General features: G+C 24.8%; 1 protein-coding gene across 1 annotated transcript; it reads right to left on the bottom strand.

Annotated features, from left to right (window-relative positions):
• Window positions 1–197: 197 nt before the first annotated feature.
• On the bottom strand, window positions 198–1,067 carry Chro.20055 (hypothetical protein). Its single annotated transcript, XM_659884.1, has 1 exon — window positions 198–1,067. One exon carries the CDS (start codon window positions 1,065–1,067, stop codon window positions 198–200), a length of 870 nt encoding a protein of 289 aa, XP_664976.1.
• Window positions 1,068–1,335: the final 268 nt, after the last annotated feature.

Genomic DNA, 1,335 nt, shown 5'->3' with positions numbered 1-1,335 from the left:
ACTCATTTAATATCATCTGCGATCGTCATAGTTCGGATCATGGCTCCATGTGTAATATCTGTAATAGAGTCAAGAATGCATTTNAATATCATACTTAATCTAATCAGTCTCTCATATATAGTCAAGATCAAAGGAATCTACCTCCTATGTATATGACTTATCTGAGATTTGTAAAATATTTTCATAAGTTTTGATACTTATTTTTCGTGATGATCNTAATCCATATCTTTCAATTNGTGAATATTATCTTCATTATATTTCCATTNATTATTTCCATTATTATTTCCAGTATTATAAGATATCATTAAACCTAAAGTTAAATAATTTCTAACTAAATTGTTTAATATTAATCCTCCTGTAAATCCAGATAACTTATTATTTTGATGATTTGTATTAGTTTGTAATGATAAAACATAATTTGGTGTTAAAATAGAAATTGGACTTAATGTTGATGATCCTCCTATTCCTTCATATAAATCATCATTATTATTATCATAATTACTATTATTATTATTACAAACCATACTATTCTTAAAACGTGATCCAAAATTTTCTTTCTTATGTATTAAACCTTGATAATTAAATTGTTCATATCCTTGAGATCTTTCATCAATTGTGTCTTTACAAGATCTCATAAATAAAGGACCTTTAAGCATTAATCCCAACATTAATTTTAATGAATTCTTATTATTATTATAGGGTAAATTTATATTTGATGAAGATATCATTGATCCAAGACTTAAACTATTAATACAAGAAAATGGTTTTAAAGTTATTGTATTACTTAACATCATACCAATACTATCTTTATTTTCTTTATTAGATTTATTCAAACATCCTAATGTTTTTATTGTAGGAGATATTCTAAATCTTGATTGAATATATTCACCTTGAATATCTCCTCCAATTTCTAAACAACCTGATCCATTATTAGTATTATTATATGATCCCAATGAATTTGTTAATTTTGGAAATCTTTCATATTTTGATGTTAAACTTACACCATAATATGGTTTTGTTTTTACTTCCATTATAGAAATCCCATTCATATCCATTTTTGTTTCCATTTGTGATGAGCATATATTCCATTTTAATGTTGAATTTCCATCCAATGAAAATATTTGTTTACTATTATTATTACTACTATTTTCTCCACAACATCCATTTCCATCATTACAACATTTTGACTTATTTCCATTTTTTCCTCCATTCGAAGGTGTTGAAATATTATAACTAAATGAAGGATTCTTGCAAATACTTGTGAGATTTAACTCTAATAATTTATCTTTTTCTGTTGGATACTTGGACTTAAATAATCCAATTACTTCCTTATTA

The sequence above is a fragment of the Cryptosporidium hominis genome, assembly GCF_000006425.1.
Source record: "Cryptosporidium hominis TU502 chromosome 2 CHRO012015, whole genome shotgun sequence".
NCBI classification, from domain to species: Eukaryota; Apicomplexa; class Conoidasida; order Eucoccidiorida; family Cryptosporidiidae; genus Cryptosporidium; species Cryptosporidium hominis.
Note: the sequence above shows the minus strand (reverse complement) of the source record. Positions and strands in the feature narration are given on the sequence as shown.